We start from the raw sequence: 18232 nt of genomic DNA, 5'->3' as shown, positions 1-18232 counted from the left end.
TCATGTCGCCCCTGGTCCTTCTCTTCACTAGACTAGCCATGCCCAGTTCAGTGGTGGGTTCCGGATCCCGTTGCAACCGCACGTGGGCACGTTTTTACCTCCTGCAACGCTCCAGCTGCTCGGTGGAGCATCACGCAGGCGATGTACTCTGTGCGCATGTGCAGAAGAGCTCAAATACAGGTAAGAAGGGTGTGCGTGCGGGTGGGCCCTCCGGAGCACCATACCAGAATGGGCACCAGTACGCCTGTATCGGGGTGTACTGCCTGCAACCCACCATTAGCCCAGTTCTTGCAAACGTTCTTCCTATGTTTTAGCCTCCAGTTCCCAAATCATCCTGGTTGCTCTTCTCTGCACTTTTTCTAGAGTCTCCACATCTTTTTTTTATAGTGTGGCGATCAAAACTGGATGAAGTATCCTAGGTGTGGTCTTACTAGGGCTTTGCAGAGTAGTATTAGTACCTCACTTGATCTTGATTGATCTTGACCCTCTGGAACGAGCTCCCCGTGGAGATTCGAACCCTCACCACCCTCCAGGCCTTCCGCAAAGCCCTTAAAACCTGGCTATTCCGACAGGCCTGGGGCTAAAAAGCTTCTGCCCCCCTTCTCGAATGGTATGGTTGATGTGTGTTTTTAAATTGTGTACTGTTATGTCTGTTTTTTACCCCCTGTCTGTACCCCTTCCCGGACTGAATTGTGAGCCGCCCTGAGTCCCCTTCGGGGAAAAGGGCGGCATATAAATGAAATAAATCCTAAATCCTGATTGTATCTCCCTGTTAATTTAGGATTGTGTTGGCTTTTTGGGCTGCACGCTGCTGGTTCATATTTAGTTGGTTGCCCACTAAGACTCCGAGATCCCTCTCACAGTTACTGCTATTAAGCCTGGTTTCACCCAGTCTATATGTGTACTTTTGGTTTTTCTTACCTAAGTGTAAGACTTTACTTTTCCTCATCCCAAAAATCCAGTTATACAAGTTACATCTTTGTGTGAACTCAACCATCGGCTGGTTCTCTTTAATAAGGCCAGAAAAAGGGAACCTTTTTTTCGCTCCTCGGGACTACTGAGGAACCAAAGTTCAACAGGTAGCATTCGGCCACATTGCCAGGGCACACCTGTTGAACTTCTACCTGCCAAGCGATATCAAAAAGGAAGCAGCCTCATGTGGGGAAGAAGCCATTTCCCCACGGCCATCCTTAAAACGAGTGTGGGGGTTAAACATGGGTGTGTGAGACTGTTATTTTGGGAGACAGAGATCGGCCATGATATCCCCCCCACCCTCAGCTTTTTTTTGTCATTCCGATTGGCTCAGACTCTTTCTTGCCTTGCCAATCACCCGACCTCCACGGAGGATTGGGCGGGAACTTAAAATCTGGGAGGGCTTGCGTTACAAAGACCTCTCGGCCTAACGGCCGTCTCGCTCCTGCGCATGCCCAGTAGGTGATGCCTTCCTCTCTCTTTCCCCCCTCCACTCTTCGTCGGCGAGCGCGCGGTGGCCCTTCGCTTTTTTTTTTCTTTCTCCCCTTCCCGGCATGCTCCGCGCAGCCGAGGCGTTGACGTCACCGGAGCCCGGTCTTCGCCGCCATTGGAGTTCGAAGGCTCCTTCGGCTGCCTGGGGGAGTCTCCTTTTGCCTTCCGGCCTCTCCGTGTTTTTCTTTTTTTTCCCCCAAGGAAAGGCAAGGATCCAGAAGTTTGGAGGCTAAGAAACGGGGAAAGCGAGAGGAAGGACCGGCGACCGCGCAGCAGCAACAGCAGCTGGCCTTTCCCCCCCCCTTCCCCCTACCCCGTCCCCCTCATCTCGTGTCTGTGTGTGGAGGCGAAGGATGTGAGGGAAGAAACGAGCGCGCGCACCGACGAGCCAGCGCGCGCGCGCGCGGCCCTCTTCCCCCCCCCTCCCTGCTTTCCCTTGACCTAACGCTCCCGCTCCCCTTTCCTCACTCCCCCCGCCTTCCCACGCACCCCCGCGCGTGCGCATAGGCCCCCTTCTCGGGGACGGGGGAAGAGGGGAGGGAGGGAGGGAAAGAGAGAGCGCGCGCGCTCGTGCCTGGCCTGGCCCCGCCCCTCCACTCCTCTTCCCTTTCCCCCTCCCAGCTCCCCTTCCCCTTTATTTCAGGGCGCATGAGAGATGTCTGCCACTAGCGTTGACCCCCAGGTAAGTCGATGGGAGTGGGGTGGGGGAAGGAAGACCAGGCCGCATTCCTCCTTTATTTTTCCTCCTCCTTTCCAGCTGCCCTTCTCTAATTCCTTCCCTTTCTCTCCCCCCCCTCCCCCCCAATCTCGTCTCCAGCTCTGCTTTCCTTCCTTGGCGCTCGGCCAATCCTTCCTTGGGCATAACGCGCTTTTTCCCCCCCATGGATGCGGGGAAGGCTCTCTGCTTCCTTTCTCTCCCCTTCCGCCCGCTCGCCTTGATCGAAGCCAGGCTTCGCCAGGGAGCACGATGGGAGATGTAGTCCAAACCAAACGTGTGTGGGGTGAGGGGAGGCAGCCCAGCCAGCGAGGTTCAAAGGAAGGAGAAAGGCCCTTTCTTCTCTGCTCTTTGGGCGAATGCTTTGGCTTCCCCGTCTTTCTTTCCTTCCTTCTCTCCCTTCCTTCTCTCTCTACCTCCCTTCCCTCTCTACCTCTTCGTTCCCTCCTCTCCCTTCCTTCTTTCCTTCTCTCCCTTCCTTTCCTCTCTCTCCCTCCCTTCCCTCCCTCCCTTCCTTCTCTACCTCTTCGTTCCCTCCTTCTCTCTCTTCTTTCCTTCTCTCCCTCCCTCTCTCCCTTCCTTTCCTCTCTCTCCCTCCCTTCTCTCCCTCCCTCCCTTCTCTACCTCTTCGCTCCCTCCTCTCCCTCCCTCTCTTCCTTCAGGCCTTTGTTAAAATATGAGCCTCCTTGGCTCTTAAAAGATTACCTACCCCTACGTTTGATTTTGGGCTGCTTGGCTCCCCCCATCCCTTTAAGGACTGCTATAGAGACTACTTTGGAGGACTGGGCCCTGGTGGCTTTGAGTGCCCGCTTGATGTCAGAATATAAAAAGAGGGGATGATCCTCCTGAGTAGAAACCCTGATCGGGCACATCTTTCAATAGCACCTTGGATGGCGGATCTGAATTTGGACTCTTGGGTTAGGTCAGAGCAAGCCACCCAAAGCCATTTTTAGATAGTTGCTGAAGACCAGATCCCCCTGCATATTAAGTTTCTGTATCCTGAGCAGTTTTAAGCTACTATTTCCGCAGGAATGTTCTTGCCAGCTTCAAGCTTCCTGTTTCTCTTCTAGGCCCTACTTTTATTTTCTTTATTGTACTTGATGTCAGTGAACTCCTTTGTGTTTTTGTTTTGAGGGTCAAACCTTATGCAGAAGTTTTAATAATTTTTCTATAATCGTCCCTTTTTATGTCAGCTGTTTCAGTCTTCATAGACACAGACCCTTCCACTTTCAGTTTTAAAGATCAGTCTCATTCTAGGAGTTTGGCTTTTAGATGGGAATAAATATTCCCATCTAATTTTGTATCCCAAGAATTTTTTTTTTAAATGAAAACTTCTCAAAGCACTATTGCTCATGACTGCAAAAGTATATCTTTGCCCTTATAATTGCTTTGTGGTATTTAAATAGTTCAATATTATTTCTTGTAAATTTACTGGTGCTGTAAAATGAATAGTATAATTCACATGTTAAGGCAGTGTTTCTCAACCTTGGCGACTTTAAGTCCTATGGACTTCAACTCCCAGAATCCCCCAGCCAGCACAGCTGTGTTAAGGGATCTGAGTCTCAGACATCATGACTTGCCTAAGGCGATATAGGTGGTACTTAAGCTTATTTCTCAATCATCTCTTGGTTCTTTACATGCTGCCTTTTCATTGTGTCAAAAGAGAAAATTCCTAGGACTTTTTTCTTGATATTTTTATTCCCCCCCCCCTTTCTCTTTATATACTGGGAGAACAAATACATTTGTCTATGTGCATATTCCTGTTGAAATTCAACTTCTTGCACATTGGATAATATTTGGAGGTTTGGAGTGTTTGCTGCCTTTTCTAGATCCTCCAGGAAAGCCATTCCTTTTTATTTTATATGTTTTTATCTAGTAACATAAAATACATATTAAGGGATTGTGAAAAGTTTTGAATTCAAACCCTTTAGGAAGTCTTTCATGGTTAAAACAACTGTTGAAAAAGAATATTTAGTGCACATAACAGTTCAGAATGGTAGGCAATGCCCACTTCAGATGCAAAACAGATTTGGGAGGCATTTCAGATTTAAAATATACTGCATATCAATATTTTCTGTACTCTAATTCTGAATTTCTTATTCTCCATCTGATTTATTTCCTCTTTGACAAAAATACTAAGTCCTCAATACTCAACATTGCATTGTATTATTATCATGTGGCTATTGTTTGTTTCCAATCTCCTGAAAGGCCCCATACCCTATTAACAATTTGTAAACGGATTTAATAAATGCAAATAATTTCAAAATCATGTTATATTTAATGAAAGACATAACACTTGTAGAATGTAAATATGAAGCCAGAGAAAATCTTGTGGTTGGGAATTACCTAGTTTTAAATATCTAAACAGACTCATCTGTCTTGAATATATAACACACTATTGTATCACTGTTGTACATTTTCAATAGATGGTAATTTGCTTTATTCTGAGTTCTCAACAAATGACAAATCTTTGTTTTGTCTCTTTTATTGTACCCTGTGCTATGGCATGACAGAGAGCGAAAGGTCAAGATAATAAAGGTAAGAAAAGTTCTAATCTTAAAGATAGTTCTTCTGATAGCAGATTTATATGAATGTATTCATACAAATGTTTGGTTGTAGGTAATTCATTAAAAACTTTAAAAGCCTCTGTTTTGTTATTTCTTTATCACTGTCAGTAAAGTTTATTCCTATACCTAAATTCAGTCCTGTAAGTGTCTATGCAGCTTACTGGATTTTTACCTAAGATTTCATCTTAAATTAATATCTATACTTTCCAGAATAAAAACCTCACAAAGTTAAAAACAAATTTAAATCTTCAAAATAATTAAAACAATGTTCTCTGTAGGCACTTGTTTCTCATACCCTTTTACTTTTTAAAAGTCAGAACATTTTCTTTGAGTGGTTTTTTTTCCCCTTAAGAAAAATCAAAAGTAAAAAATAATAAATTTCCAAGATGGTAATAATTTTGTACTGCAAGTACAGCTCCTTCTTCTGTCATTGGAACATTATGAGATTATAAATCATGAGTCTTGACACCTCATCCCTCTTTTTCCACTGAAGCTATTTTTGGAGCACTCCTTCCAAAAAGTTGAACATGTTTGGGAGTGCAAGATGTAGAGATTATATCTGAAATAGTGATATTTGATGGGGGAGTTCCTGAAAGAGAGTAGATCAATGGCAAAATCACCAATCCTGCTGAATCCGCTGTGAATTTGAATATAATTAGCACATCTTATTAGTAATAGCAAACTAGTCCTGACATTTTAGCATCAAAATGCAAAAGTAAGATAATATTTACATGTTCAAAGAAATGCTCCTGATTATGAAAGATATTTTATAATACATTTACTTTGATAGATAACATGGAATTTTAATTTTTCAAAAACTTTTCACCTCATGTATTTGTAGCATATACATATACAAGTAGTCCTTGAATTACAATCACAATTGAGCCCAACATTTCTATTGCTAAGCAAAACAAGTAAGTGAGTTTTACCTCATTTTGCAACCTTTCTTGCCCCAGTTATTAAGTGAATCACTGCAGTTGTCAAGTTAGTAACCCGGTTGTTAAGCGAATCTGGCTTCCCCATTGACTTGGCTTATCAAAGGTCACAAAAGATGATCACATGACCCCAGGACCACAACAGTTATAAACATGAGTCTGGATTTCGATCACATGACTACAGGGATACTGCAATGGTGGTAAATATGAAAAACAGTCACTCAATTTTTTTCATTGCTGTTGTAACCTCTAAACTCACAAACAAACTGTTATAAGTCAAGGATTACCTGTATACGTGCATGTATAAAAGGTAAAGCATCTGGTGGTTGTGTTTATAGCATAGTTTAATTGCTTATTTCATATTGTTCACTAAGCTTTTCTTGTAACAGTATGCAGTATAAACTGCATATGCAAAATGAAATATCACATACAATTAAAATCAAATTATTCCTCAGTGCAATAGTACCAGAGCAAATTTTAATTCCATAAGCTAAAGTTTAGTTAGCACAATAAACTTGACACAATATAAAGGTAGTCCTCAATGTAACAATTGAGCCGAAAATTTCTGTTGATAAGCAAGACAGTGAGTTTGCCCCATTTTATGAGCTTTCTTGCCAAAGTTATTAAGTGAATCACTGCAGTTAAGTTAATAACACAGTTAAGTAAATCTGGCTTCCCCATTGACTTTGCTTATCAGAAGATCACAAAAGGGGATCGCATGATCCCAGGACACTGGAACGATCATAAATGAGTTTTGATCAAGTAACCACAGGGATGCTGCAACAGTCGTAAATGTGAAAATGATCATAAGCTACTTTCAATAGTCACTAAATAAATGGTTATAAATCAAGGACCACCTATATGTAAATGTTGATCAATATAATATATATAAAACTCATATTTTTCTGATGATTGCCGTTGTACATATTCATTTCTATTAATGACCGTCAATTTTTCTTTTCCTGTTTACCACTTTCTGTATCGTTTACTATGGAATTTCTATATATGTTTCTGTACATACATAAATCTATTTAATTGCATTCCTATAACTGCCCATCTCACATGATGACATTGGGTGGCATTCATAATAAAACAGTAAAAATACATAAAAACCATTAAAACACCCAATTTAAATTAAAGATGAAATCAAAGTTTAAAAAAAAATCACATTGGGGTCTTGGGTGAAATAAGAGAATGCCATAGCTTAGAACATGTCTAGCATTTGTCTTCATTATTTGTTATGACAGAATGCAGTCCAAAGGATGTAGTCCATGATTGGATCTTGTGTTTTGTGTAAAAAAAAAAATCTGTGCTAATGATTTATCACATTGAGGGATATGTAAAAAGCTTATTAGTGTGAAATTCAAAAGGTTGCAGAAACCACTATAAGTTACTAAATACGACCCTCTTTCCCTGAAAATAAGACCTCCCTGGATAATAAGACCAATCGGGCATTTGAGCGCATACGCTAAAATAAATCCTCCCTGAAAATATTGCAACACAGCAGTAGCCATGAGATGACCATGTTCGCCGCCTCATGCACCTCAAAAATAATAAAACCTACCCCAAAATAAGGCCAAGTGCTTATTTCAGGGGTCAAAAGAAAATAAGACCCTGTCTTATTTTCAGGGAAACACAGTATTAGCGATGTGCATATAATCTAAAACAAAGAAGTCTGCTGATTTAGATCAATCTAACTTGCTACTAACAAGTGCTATACAGAATCCATGTCATACCTTAAGGGTTGAGCTTTATAAGGGCCATTCGTTCAGCATGTTATTGATCTTTTTCCTGGCAAGCTAGCTGACTTGGTGGCCTCTCTGCTTTGGCTTCCTGCTTACACTAAATGCTCCAGCTTTCCTTTCCTGGACAAATACATTTTAATTCATTCTGTGAGTCTTACTCTTGATCTTAACAAACTCTGTTGCTGGTTGTTGAAAAACCTGTTTTAGAGTATTCAGTAACTGTCATTTAGATAGTTTTTATAAGGAACAATGGTATCTTGAGGGCATATGGAAGTGTTTTTCATCATGTTGAAATCTGACCTTTTCCCCTTCTCTAAATAGATAATGCTGTGGAATAAACACAGTTCTATTTGTGTATACCGTCCTGCTTTAGAAAACAGATCTTTATTGAAACTTCAAAGTGTGCATGTTATAATTGCAGCTCTTTTGTTTCAGTGCAAAATGGTTCTCTTCATCAGAAGGATACAGTGCATGACAATGATTTTGAGCCTTATCTTTCTGGACAGTCAAATCAGGTTAGTCTATATGCCTGAAAAGTGATTTGATTTTTTAAAGGGGATTTTAAACTCATGTCAGTTGGAAGCAGTGAAATTTGTTTAAAGGATTTTTTTTAATGAATCAAAGGCCACTTATAATTTATATTATTCTTGTTGAATACATATTATTCTCATTGAATTTATAATAATAGCACTGGCTTAAGTAAATCCACATTAGCCCTGAATATTATGACTTCTTTATACAGTACTCATATCCAAAGTAAAACTATTTTTGTTGTGGGTTAAAGTTGAAACTGCTACTATTTTAGAATATTTAAATGGGATTGACTGAATCAGCCTTAAGTTGATATTTCCAACTTTTATTAAATTATGTAGTATCTTTCTACTCTGTAATCCAGCTTTAGGACTTCCTATTTCACATTTTATTGGCTTACTTATTGATCATATTTATATGCCCACCCACCTCATGAAAAACTTGACAATAAAAACCATAAAACAGTGGCACAAATACACATAATTAAACATTGTTATTGAAAGGTCAAAAAAGAGAGCAGAAGATATTAACAACAATGGAGTCACTTGGCACCTCACCAGTCCCTTGAGGCCCAGGCCTGATGACCCAACCATGTTTATGGCATGGAGCCGTGATGTTCCATAAGGTGTGCACCACTGCAGAAAAGACCCACCCTTTGGGTTCCACCAAATGTAGCTGTTTGGAAGATGGCACCCATAGCTTATCTCTTCTGCCAGATGCGATTGGTTCTTCTTGTTGATAAGAACTCTTTGTCTTATGGCTGGTTTCTATATCTGCTCTAGTCAATAATTGACTTAAAATGGGCTTCAGCTTCACAGAATAGGTTAATGTCACTCAAATAATTTTGAAAGATTTGAGTGTATTTGCCTATTCAAAGGATATGCTAGTCTTCTGAAAAACTAATGTGTAGTCAATAGTGATGTCAGGATTCCAAGTAACACACCCAATGAAAGAAGAGGTGTGAGTTTCCTCAAAGTTCCATTTTACTAGAGGTGTCATTGGCACATCTGGGAAAACCTGAATCTGAAAGCTTCCAGGTTTTCCGCACCCAAATGAAAGTTCAAGTCCCTGCTCAGCACCCACATGTCCCTCACATGGTCCAATCAGGCACTGTCCCAACTGGAGATGCCTCCCAGTCATGCCATTCCAAGTGCAGGGCAGGATGTTCTTGACTTTCTGAGAAAGGAATGTTATTTTGACTATATCTACTCCACTTCATTTAATCCCCCCTCCCAGTTTCCCACAGCAATAAATGTGGCAGGCCTGAAGGCCCAATGCAAAAGTTGGCTTCCAGGCCTGACAAGTGATAGAGCAGCATCCACTCACATAATAAATCTTCTATTTCATGCACTGTTCGGGTCTACCTTGAAGGTAAGGCCAACCCTCTAAAGCAGGGGTCCCCCAACCTGTGGTCCGTGGCCCACTAGTGAGGAGTTCGCAACTGGGCCATGGAAACAGTTGGTACGCGCACACACATCCTCGTTTGCGTGAGCAGTGTGCGCACAATCCATTTGTGTAAGCGGCAAGCGCATATGCATGCTGCATTTGCAAATGCAGTTGCACACGGACTTGCTGGCCGCTTGCACAGAACCATCCCCCCCCCCCCTCCCCCCAAAAAAACCAGAAACATTGGGGAACTCTGCTGCAAAGCATATACTGGGGCAGTGATGGCGAACCTTTTTTGGCTCGCGTGTCATAGGTGGGGGAGTGCAGAGGGGGTCGTGTGCGGGCGTGCTGCATCCATAATGCAATGTGTGATACCCCCCAGTGCGCATGCGCACATAAGCCCTCCCCCATTTTTTGTTTTTTTTTGTATGCCCCAGGCTCCAGAAGCTTTATAGGAGCCCCCCCGAAGACCCTTTGGAGGCTTCAGGGACCTTCAGGAGGCTTCCCTGAAGCCTCCGGAGGCCTTAAACAGACCCTACAAACAAACTGGAAGTCAGTTTCTGAACTTCCGGTTTGCCCATAGGGCCGATTTTTTTTGCGCTCCAGACGCTTCAGGGAAGCTCTTGAAGTCTCGGGGGTGGGGGGGCAAGTAGAGGCTCTTTTTGCCCTCCCCAGGCTCCTATAAAGCCTCTGGAGCCTGGGGAGGGCGAAAATGGGCTTTAAAAAAGGCTGACAGGGCAACGCCTCGCGTGCCTTGACAAATGGCTCGCGTGCCACCTGTGGCACACGTGCCATAGGTCACCATACCCGTACCAGGTCATTGTGCCGTGGAGCATTTCAAGCTGTAGAAAAAGGTAAACAGAAAAGAGAAGCTTTCAGAGAGATTGAGTGAAGATAGCACTGGCTACATGATATAATACGAAGACTCCTGATTCATGTGCAGAGTTTAAAAGCAATGTGAGCGTTCAATGAACATTGACAGAAAATGAGCCAATGTAGCTTGCAAAGGTAGATTTGCAGAAAGTATTGTGAAAAAAATGATGCTTCTGGGATCAGGCTAGAAGTGAAATGAACTGGAATCACTAAGTAGAAGGATGGTTTCAAAAATAGCTAGCAAAATGGACAGTTAAGCAGTGGGATTTTAAATAAATAAGTTGAATCAAGAATGAGCGTGGAATGCAAAGAAAATTAATGATTACATGAGCAAACCAAACATGAAACAAAAGACTGTAACGATTTTAAAAGGCCAGAATTTGTGTGGTTATGGGAAATAAGTAATGCGACAGATTAATGAATCAAATGTGGAAGTGTTATATTCCTTAATTGGGGTAGATGAAAAAACTCTGGATTCCGCATTTAGTCTTCGGGGGGCTTTTTTGAAATGCATAATTTGCACAGAGGAATCCGCTTTGTTTCAGATCAGTATATGCTTTAGTCAAAGAATCTACAAATATTGATTTTACTAAGATTTAATATAATGGTATAATGTTATATTGTTTGAGAACAGTTCAAAAGCAGTCAGATTAATTTAGCTCTAACATAATATTAGTGTACTGTGAAAGAAGTTAAAAATAACTTCTCACTTATCCAAACTGCAGATTCTCAAACAAAACATGTCTACTCAAATTGCTCTGTGTCTTGTGATTAATCCTTGAAGCAGTCGGTGAGAAACCATGTGAAAGAATTGTCCTGCCTTAATTTTGAAAGAGTTCAGAAGCAAGAGACATGTTTTCAGGCTTAAGGCATTTACAGTCTTTTATCAATAAAAGAGAATATTTGTAACTCCGCATTGAATTGTGGAGTCCTTGGTGCTCTCTGAGCTTGGTGGTTTTCTTGCGGACGTTTCATTACCAAACTAGGTAACATCATCAGGGCAAACTCCACTTCCTTCTAACGCTGATGATGTTTACCTACTTTGGTACTGAAACATCCGCAAGAAAACCATCAAGCTGGAGATAACCCAAGGACCTCAACGTCTTTTATATTGTAGAGTATATTTGAACTTTCCTGAATATTTTCTAATTTAAATAATGTGGTAAACAACTGAATCTGACATTGCGGCTTTGTCTTTTAACCGAGCAACAGCTATCCATCAATGACCGATCCTTACTTGTCCAGTTATTATCCACCTTCTATTAGCTTTCCCTACTCACTGAGTGAAGCTCCCTGGTCAACCGGAGGAGACCCTCCTATCCATACCTCACAACCTATGGACAGCTGAGTAACGGCGATCACCACTTCATGCACGATGCTGTGTTTGGACAGCCTGGCGGACTGGGCAACAACATTTATCCACACCGGTTTAATTTTTTCCCTGAAAACCCTCCTTTCTCAGCATGGGGAACGAGCGGCTCTCAGGGGGCAGCAGACCCAGAACTCGGCTTACGGAAGCAGCTACAGTTACCCGCCCAGCTCCCTTGGGGGCACCATTGTGGACGGGCAAACGGGATTTCATAACGATACTTTGAATAAAGCGCCCGGGATGAACAGCATCGAACAGGGAATGGTTGGACTGAAGATCGGCGGGGACGTCACGACTTCCGCCGTGAAAACTGTAGGCTCAGTGGTCAACAGTGCCGGCATGGCGAATGCCTTGTCCGGCAACGTCGGATCGAACCTCAACCTGCCAGTATCGAAGCCAACCTCCTGGGCTGCTATTGCTAGCAAGCCTGCAAAGCCCCAGCCCAAAATGAAAGCGAAAAGCGGGCCCGTAATAGGAGGGGCTTTGCCTCCGCCGCCTATCAAACATAACATGGACATAGGTACTTGGGACAATAAAGGCCCCATGCCCAAAATCCCAACTCCTCAACAACCGATCCCCTCTCCTCAGTCTATACCACAGCCACAGATCATCCAGCCAATTCCTGCCCAGCCACCCCCGCTGACCCAGCTGCCCTACCAGAATCCTCAGCCGCCGCCCCCTCAAAACCGATGGGTGGCCCCTCGCAACCGCAATGCAGCTTTTGGCCAAAGCGTAGGAACCGGTAACGAAAGCAACCCAGCCGGGAATACCCCAGCGAACGCCATCCCGGGTGGAGGAGGAGGAGGAGGCGGCGAGTCCCACCCCGTTCTCGAAAAACTGAAAGCCGCCCACAGTTACAACCCCAAGGATTTCGAGTGGAACCTCAAAACCGGACGCGTCTTCATCATCAAGAGTTACTCGGAGGACGATATCCACCGTTCCATCAAATACTCCATTTGGGTGTAGCACAGAACATGGCAACAAACGTTTGGACAGCGCCTTCCGCTCGATGAATAGTAAAGGCCCGGTCTATTTACTCTTCAGCGTCAACGGCAGTGGACATTTTTGTGGCGTAGCAGAAATGAAGTCGTCGGTGGACTACGGCACCAGTGCCGGCGTGTGTGTCCCAGGACAATGGAAGGGGAAGTTTGACGTCAAGGGATCTTTGTGAAAGATGTTCCCAACAACCAGCTTCGACACATCAGGCTGGAGAACAATGACAACAAGCCAGTGACAACTCCCGTGACACTCAGGAGGTGCCCTTAGAGAAAGCGAAGCAAGTGCTTAAAATTATTGCTATGTACAAGCACACGACCTCCATCTTCGATGACTTTTCCCATTACGAAAAGCGCCAGGAGGAGGAAGAAGTGGTACGAAAGGTAAACTGGCTTTAGACCATTTTTAATTCAGTTGGGGGAAGAAGTCCACCCTGGAGGTGAATGGGAATTGAGTTTGCAAAGGGACTGTGTTTTTTTAAAAAAAAAACAAAGAAAAAAAACCAACTTATTTCGAAGATAGATATTACACGTCCTTCAGATTTAACCCATAAGGCTTCAAACCCTACAGCTTTCTTTCCTTTTTTTTTTCCAAATCTGCTTTATTGTAATAGGCCAAAATTTGAGATGTGTCTGCTTTGTTAAATATGGCTTAGTTTTCAGTGCTGTAATGGATGGTACAGGGCTTGGAGTATACAGGTAGTCCTCGACTACGACCACAACCGAGCACAAAGCTTCTGTGGCCAAGTAAGACGTTTGTTTACTGAGTTTTGCCCACCTTACGACCTTCCTTGTTGCAGTTGTTACAAAGTGACATCCCTGCAGTTGTTAAATTGGCAATGTGGGTGTTTAAATTAATCTGGCTCCTCCTGTGATTTTGCTTGTTGCAAGGTCACACAAGGAGATCCCATGACCCCGGGAAACTATGACCATCATAAATAGGAGTCAGTCGCAAGGGGACTGAATTTTGTCATGGGGATGCTGCCAACGGCCGTACGGGTGAAAATGGTCACAAGTTCCCTTTTTCCCCAGTGCCATTGTAACATAGAACAGTCACTAAATGAACGGTTATAAGTCAAGGACTACCTGTAAGTGAAATATAAATCGCTTCGCCATGCACAGGCAAGATGTTTGTTTCTGCTTTAAAGAGATGTCTACGAAAGAAGCCTACGATTGGCAGGGTTTTTTTTTGGTTCCCTTATTCTGGTTGTTAATTGAGGAAGGCTTAAAAAGTATCCATGTGGAAATAGAAAGCCTTTTTACCACAAATTGGATGTTGGTGTCTCCTTAGCTCAGGCATGCAAAAGCTTACAAATCCAGAAGTGCCACATTTTGTCTAAAGCAATTATTCGCTGTGCAGAGTGGTCTGTTTCAACCTTTTTTTTTTCTGAGGTGTTTCAAGCTCATTATGGCTTTCAGAATGTATTGAGCAAGCCTGTTCAAACACAGAACAATTGATTCAACCTTGACAGTGAAGTATTTGACATTTGAAATTTTGTACGACACTCATATTTGAGAAAAAAATATATTAGTGTACTTCTCAATTACAGGAGCTATTTTCATAGTGTTAAAATTGATGTGATTGGGACATTATTAATACAGTATGATAGTACATCCTCAAGCATTAGGGCAATGATAGAATTTAACCAAAACCCAATGAACCATAAGGTTTTAAAAGGAAAGGACTATAAAGGCTACAAAATTCACCTGTAAATGAGATTTATCAAATACTCTCTGAGGGCATTAACAACTAAGCCATAGCACAAAATAGAAGCATAGACTGTTCAGTTTCTCCAAAATGCTGCGACGTAAGAATTTATCCTTATTTTTTAAAAAATTGCAAATCCCAGTATGGTAGATCTCACGAGTTTTCTCAGGAACATGGCATAAAATAAAAATGGAGGGTAAAAACAGCACAAAAGTCAGAAGTGTAAGTAAACTAGAGTTACTGTAACATTGAGTTCATTGTTAAAATGAGACATCCGGGGAATGTTTCTGTATATTTATATAAACAGCCACATTTATGTGCCTAGTAGGCTTGCAGACTTAATTTTTTTTTAATCAGTTACAATGCTTGGTCCTACTGCACCTACATTGTATCTCAGCTGCAGGTTTTCCACTGGTGTCAGGCTTATGGTTTAAGAGCTCTTTGGTCTACATGTTGCCCGGATAGATCTAATCAAGTATGGCTTAGCTTCCTATTTGAATAGGACATTAACCGGAAAGTTGGAGATGTATTTTGACTGGCAAATCTAGATAAAAAGCAAAGCAAACTGCAGGTTACTCCTTGACTTACAATCAGAGTTGAGGCCAAAATTGATGTTGCTAAGCGAGATAGTGGTTGGGTGAATTTTTGCCCCATTTTACAACCTTTCTTGCCACAGCTGTAAGTTAGTAACATGGTATGTTAAGTGAATCTGGCTTCCCCACGACTTTGCTTGTCGGAGGTCACACAAGGGATCACATGACCCCGGGACCTGCAACCGTCATAAATTTGAACTAGTGGCCAAGTATCAAATTTGATCGTGTAAACGGGGGGGGGGGTAGATGCTGCCACGATCATGGGTATTAAAACAGTCAGAAATTACTTTTTTTAGCGCTGTTGTAACTTGAATGGTCATCAAATGAACTCTTGTCAATCAAGGACTACCTGTAGTTTCATATCACCCTGGGAAAGTGGCAGAAATACATGCCGGTTGGTCCTCAAACTTGGCAACTTTAAGATTTGGGGACTTCAACTCCCAGAATTCTCCAGCCAGTATGGGAGAATTCTGGGAGTTGAAGTCCACAAGTCTTAAAAGTTGCTAAATTTGAAGACCTCTGGTATGTGCCATCAGGAGTGGACTCCAGTTGAAGATAACTTGTTTGTGAACTGTAGATAAGACCAGAGTATTTCTGTCCTTTTGTAAGCTTACTTGAATTACCTGAAATTTCAGGTGGTACCTTTACTTCACAAATCCCCTTAGGAATGGAAGAGATGTCTTCAACCGAATATTTGCTTGTAGAGTTTCAGTATGCCAGCACCAGCTTCAATTGTTGACACTGAAGCACAGAACAAAATGATCTCGCATTGCAATAACAGCGTGACAGGTTATTGTATTTAAATGGCATTATTTATTTTACAAAAAAGGTTCTTTTTAGCTACACTACTAACTTATCAAATATTTGCAAATAATTTACGGAACACAGCAGAGCAATTAGATTTAGGCTGACAAATAAATTAATGCATATAACTGATACCTAAAGGGGGAAAGAACCAGGTTTCTTGGTACAAATAAACTTGCCTTCTGGATAGCATTTTCTGCTTCTTTCACCTTAAAAGACCACCATGGATTGTGGCTTTGGAGTTACTGTAATGTAAAAAGCTGTGTAGTTTTGTTTTTTTTAAAGCACGAACATGCTTTAGGAGGCCGTGAAGTGTGTGGCTGCAGGTAATTTTTTTCTAAGGAGTGGACATCAGCCTGAGCAATCTTGAAAGATTACGTATTTCGAGTACTATATTTCCCTGTTTTAAGATCCGATTCAGTTCAGAAGTGATGCAGAACCTGCAAATGGCTGAGACTATCCTTGAAGGCAGGCAGGTCTAAAGTATTCAAAATATTTGCATGGTTGTTTAGGATATATATTTTTTATCCTGTTGATCAGCCAAACGGTTTTTGTTTCACAAAGGTTTTAAGGCCTTTAACATTTAAAAAATGGAGTTATCCAACTATTTATTAATCTAAACCCTTTGAAAACATGAAATCAATAGAATGAGGGGATGTTGAATGGGAAGTAGATGCTATTCCATCTTGTTGAAGATCATATCCAAACAGAAGCCCTCACTTGTTCAGGATATTGGAGCTACCATTTTTAAAATTGTGATTTTAGAAAGTTTTCACAGAAAAAAGTCCCAAACCACAAATGTCTATGGAGATTCTCAGTCATCCAGGTCATGGTTGTCCCAAAGGTTCTTTTTCAAAAGGCAACTGAACTTTCTTGTTTTTGCCTTGAAGATGTTTCACTTCTCATGCAAGAAGCTTTTTCAGTTGAACTGAACAGAGAACTGAAGAAGCGTCTTGGATGAGAAGCGAAACATCTTCAAGAAAAAACAAAAGTCCTGTTGCCTTTTGAAAAAAGCACCTTTGGAACAAACCATAAAATGTTTTTTCTGCCCTTAAAGTAACAGGCTTGTGAAATGATGTACTTTATCATACCTATTTCTGATGAGAAGAAGGCTACATTGAAGATTAAAGTTCCTTATACATACATTTGAAATGTTTTCGCATTATAGAATCCATTCATATCTATTTTCTGGCGTGCTGTGAACACCCCCCCCCCCAAGCAAAGACAAAGTTAAACGTGGATTACATCACTTTCCATCAGCAAAATCACTTTCCATTCCATAGAGTTCTAAAAACTACAAAACATACTCCTTTAAGCCTGGTTTAAGGTGTTACTTGTAATTTTACAAAGACATGTACTTCTCTATATTGGGGTATTCCTTAATTTTACAGGAAACACTGCCTTTTAGGTATCCTAGTTTAGCTTTAGGAGTTAAAATTATAACAAAAAGCTATATTGTGGTATGTTTAAATATGTAGCATGGCATGAAAGCAGTTTCCTTGTGTTTATTGTAAGAAATCTTGTAACATCATATGCAGGCCACAGTGTACATGCAACAAAATATAAATTTTAACGATTGGGTGTCCCATTGTTTAGGGTGACGCGGCTTGTAAAAAAAATTAAGACGGGTAAAGAGTTTTTATTGGGTTTTCATATTCTAATTTCCTGTTTTTCTCCTTTGCAGGAACGTCAGAATCAAAATAAACATAAGAATAAGCATATATGGTTTGCTATATATATATACATATATATATATATATACATACTAGAACTGATATTAAAATTTGATTATGAAAAATTGAATCTTTTTTTAAAAATGCCTTGGTGCTGTGTATTCTGGCATCAGGAGATTATAAAGCTTTCAGCTCCAATATCTTTTTTGCAGGGGGAAATTCAAATTTGCATCTTTTAAGTACACTGTAGTGGGAGAGGTTGGGTTTTTTGTTTTGTTTTTTGTTTCCCCAGCTGAATATGCATTAAGTTGTAATCTTTTCTATGTAAAATGCTGTAGAATCCATTAATAAGATGTTTCTTGTTTTTATTTTTTATTTTTTTTAAATTTGATTAAACAATTTCATCTACAATTGAAGATTTTGAAATATTAGCCTTTTTCAAAGACCTTTAATTGCGGCACAATTATGTTTCTAATTTGAAAAGTCATTGCTTTTATATTTATGTACCACAGATCCCCTTTGTCTCACCATTCCCACGGTCAGTTTGATTCCTAAGGCAAGTAGAAACAAAAATACCAGTTTTTTTTAAAAATTTTATTTTAGAAAATAATCTGTGTCAAAAATATTGACCATTTAATTTAGCAAGCTCAGGTTATTTTATGAAGTTCAGCTTTATCTGTCACGTTCATTATTTTTTGAAAAAGTTTTGAAAGCATACTTCTGCCTTCCTTACAGAAAAGCAAAAAGGCGTAATTCACTGGGGTAATTTCGCATACAAGAAGTATAAATGGGATTTCAACACAAACACAATTGTACATTTTCATCATTTACAGTTAGTCTTTTGTGGATATTGCATGAGAAATATTCCTCATGG

The 18232-nt window shown here is 41.2% G+C and overlaps 1 protein-coding gene across 1 annotated transcript; it reads left to right on the top strand.

Moving 5' to 3' along the window:
• Positions 1–1476: 1476 nt before the first annotated feature.
• Positions 1477–13327, top strand: YTHDF1 (YTH N6-methyladenosine RNA binding protein 1). The gene is given in 9 exon segments (XM_032217457.1): positions 1477–2146; positions 4693–4717; positions 7862–7940; positions 11420–11532; positions 11535–11701; positions 11703–12545; positions 12547–12742; positions 12745–12816; positions 12819–13327. Coding segments are annotated over 9 exon segments (1683 nt in total). The 5' UTR covers positions 1477–2119; the 3' UTR covers positions 12980–13327.
• The last annotated feature ends 4905 nt before the right edge of the window (positions 13328–18232 follow it).

This window comes from Thamnophis elegans, chromosome 5 (genome assembly GCF_009769535.1).
Source record: "Thamnophis elegans isolate rThaEle1 chromosome 5, rThaEle1.pri, whole genome shotgun sequence".
NCBI lineage: Eukaryota > Metazoa > Chordata > Lepidosauria > Squamata > Colubridae > Thamnophis > Thamnophis elegans.
Note: the sequence above shows the minus strand (reverse complement) of the source record. Positions and strands in the feature narration are given on the sequence as shown.